The sequence below is a fragment of the Plectropomus leopardus genome, chromosome 4 (genome assembly GCF_008729295.1).
Source record: "Plectropomus leopardus isolate mb chromosome 4, YSFRI_Pleo_2.0, whole genome shotgun sequence".
Taxonomy (NCBI): domain Eukaryota; kingdom Metazoa; phylum Chordata; class Actinopteri; order Perciformes; family Serranidae; genus Plectropomus; species Plectropomus leopardus.
The window spans coordinates 36,135,738-36,138,575 of NC_056466.1; the positions used below are offsets into that span (position 1 = coordinate 36,135,738).

Genomic DNA, 2,838 nt, shown 5'->3' on the forward strand with positions numbered 1-2,838 from the left:
AAATGTTTGGGGGTTAAATTGGACATACTAGTGCTTAAAATAAGGTTTCTATAGACCTGAAGTGGATGTTTCCAGACTTGTCTCCTGTATCTCGTTAAAAATAACTCCGAAAAGGACAGAGATGCTTAACGCGCCCCCGCGAGGNACCAGGCAAGTGATATTTACTTGAATTAAGTCAAATGATCTTTCCTAGTCAGCACTAGATAATCCATTTATACTTAAAACAAGACTAACTAGATTTTTTAATCTAAATATAAGATTATTACACTTGGTTAGATCGGCAGTTTTTGCAGTGTGCAGGTTTTAAAGGGTTAATCACATTGTTTAAATCACATGTTTCAATTCCATTATTTTGCATCACATAACAGTTTGAATTCTATATTGACAAGTTGAAGCAATTCATATCAGATGATCTTGATTGGGAATCAGATGACAGCAAAAAGTTGCTTCGGGCGGGCCCACAGAACCCATTTTCATTCAGATGAAGTCAGAGGTCAAAGGAAATATAGGTTTCTAGAACATGTCGAGAAACCTGTATTTGTAATTATCATAATTATATTTTTTTCAACATTTTTTTCACAATTATCATAATTTTTCAGCATTCTTTTAAGCATTGGCTTGTTTCCCATTTTCCTTTACTGAAGGTGTACTTACTATCAAATCTCTTCTACATTTGGCAGCGCAGGAGATTTTTTTAGACAAGGCTTTAGCACTTACAATAAGCCTCCCCTTGTTCTTTTTAAATTTCTATTAGGTTAGTACCTGTTTATTGATCAAAGTGGAGTCAGACAAAAAGTGGAGCAATACAAAATCTCATTTCATATCGAATTGCCCTTTTCCTTCTGAGGGATTGTTCTACACGGCTCGTGTAAAGACCCCTGTCTAGACTGGAGCCTGCCAAATATCATATCAGTGCTGGGAATACAAATAGAGCAGATTAGATAGGTGTTGTAGGATAGTGAATGGTCCCCAACAGGCTCCGCGCTGTTTGACATTATTAATGAACAAAATAGAGAGCCAGTGTGCAGCAGTGGTGTCACTGGCTGCCCTCGCTGATGAAACAGGCTGCGAAGGTCAGTCTGTGCGAGACTAAAATGCACAATTGGAAGAAATCCAAAGGCTTCTTGATTTGGCAAGAATACATTGTTTTGTGAAATACGTATTAACATGGATGTCTAAACATACATTCTGAGTTCGATCAGAATGTGATCTGTCAGTATGTGGAACTGCACGGTCATGGACGCTGTTTATTATATTATTTTTAGAAGAAAGAAATAGATAATGAGGAACTGTATTTTGAAACGTGTATAGATAATAAGCAACAACGTCATGCTGCAATGCACTCTGGTCATTCTTTAGGGCATGCCTCTCCGAAATTCTGCATGGAAGGTGGCAATATGCACCTTAAAGTTGGTATTACAATCTGCCAAATAATGCATTGAAGTTCCAGAGCCAGTGAAGCTGAAGAAGGAAGCAAAGGAGCACTACTTTGAAAAATTAATGGAATTAAAGAGCCTCCATCAGTATGAACACAGGGAGTGGTCGGGTGATTTTAACGAGCTGCCAAATGTAACTTTTCCAGACGTGTGACAATTGTTTTAGTTGTAAGTGTGGAGACATTATCTGTGTAGCACTGAGTCCAAGACAAATTTCCCCTGCGGGGACAATAAAGTGCATCATATCATGGAGTGAGTGCCTACACTTTCAGGCAGTCTAGATATTATAAAATTAAGTAACCTGATGGCCACTCAGCACACACCTCTCTCTGTGTCGCCACTTTTAGCTCCAGAAAACAACATCTTTTACTCTGTCGTGGTGATTAACATTAGCTGGAAACATGGAGGGTATTTTGATTTTGATTTAATTTTTATTTTTCAAAGATCATTTTTGGGGGTTTTATTGCCTATAATGAACAGGACAGTTTTTAAGCGTGAAAGGGAGAGAGAGAGAAGGGGCAGTATGCAGCAAAGCGTCAAGGCTGTTGCGGAGAGGATACAACCTCTGTATATGGGGCGCCGCTCTATCCACTGAGCCACCAGGCGCCCCTATTTTGATTTTTTAAATTATTTGTTTGATACTAATTATGAACAAAGAAAGATAACAGCGATGGTGGTGTAGTGCAGCTAACCACAACTACATTACAGTTAAACTTGTTTTCACTGAATTACGTGTGTGAAAATGAACACATGAACATGTGTCGGGAAATGTTGCTGAAGGTGATGTTTTTGTTTGTCTTACTGCTGCTATCCATGATACCATGCAGTGCCGCTTCGTTAAAACAGCCTGAGATCAGTTGTTTGGCTTCGAAGCTGGAAAGCTAAAAATAAAAAAATTCCATCTCCATTAGCGATCCGTTTCCCCCGCCAGACGTGAGAATGACGACGCAGCAAACTGGATGAACTGAATTACTGGATAAACTCATTGTCTTCTTCAAGGTTTATTGGCGGTTTGCAAACACTGTTTTGGTGCATTACTGCCACCAGCTGGTATGGTACTCAGTCTCTACAAAAGCTTCTGTGTCTCAAAGTCCCACAATGCTTTGTGCTGCCCACTACCACTGACATCATGATCCTATTCTCTATTGCCCTGAACTCCTTCTAGCTGGTATGCTGGTCCAGTTAAAGCAGCACATTTCTGAAGCAGTAACATGTTTCCAGCGTTTAATTTGGCTCGAGCGTGTTGATTTGGCAGTGGCCAGGGAGTGGACCCAGTTGGTTGTGTGCTCTGTACTCTCACCGAGGAAACCAACATTTGTTCCTCATGTTGGATTTAGAAGGGAACAGCTTACCACTCCATGGGAGGTAATATCACACGGCTGCTATTTGGATAGAGGGACAC

The 2,838-nt window shown here is 40.1% G+C and overlaps 1 protein-coding gene across 1 annotated transcript in view; it reads left to right on the top strand.

Moving 5' to 3' along the window:
• Positions 1–2,638, top strand: part of LOC121942009 (protocadherin-10-like) — a 10,593-nt gene extending 7,955 nt beyond the window's left edge. The window contains exon 3 of the mRNA XM_042485078.1: positions 2,602–2,638. Coding sequence (XP_042341012.1) covers positions 2,602–2,638 — 37 coding nt within the window. The remainder of the gene's footprint in view (positions 1–2,601) is intronic.
• The last annotated feature ends 200 nt before the right edge of the window (positions 2,639–2,838 follow it).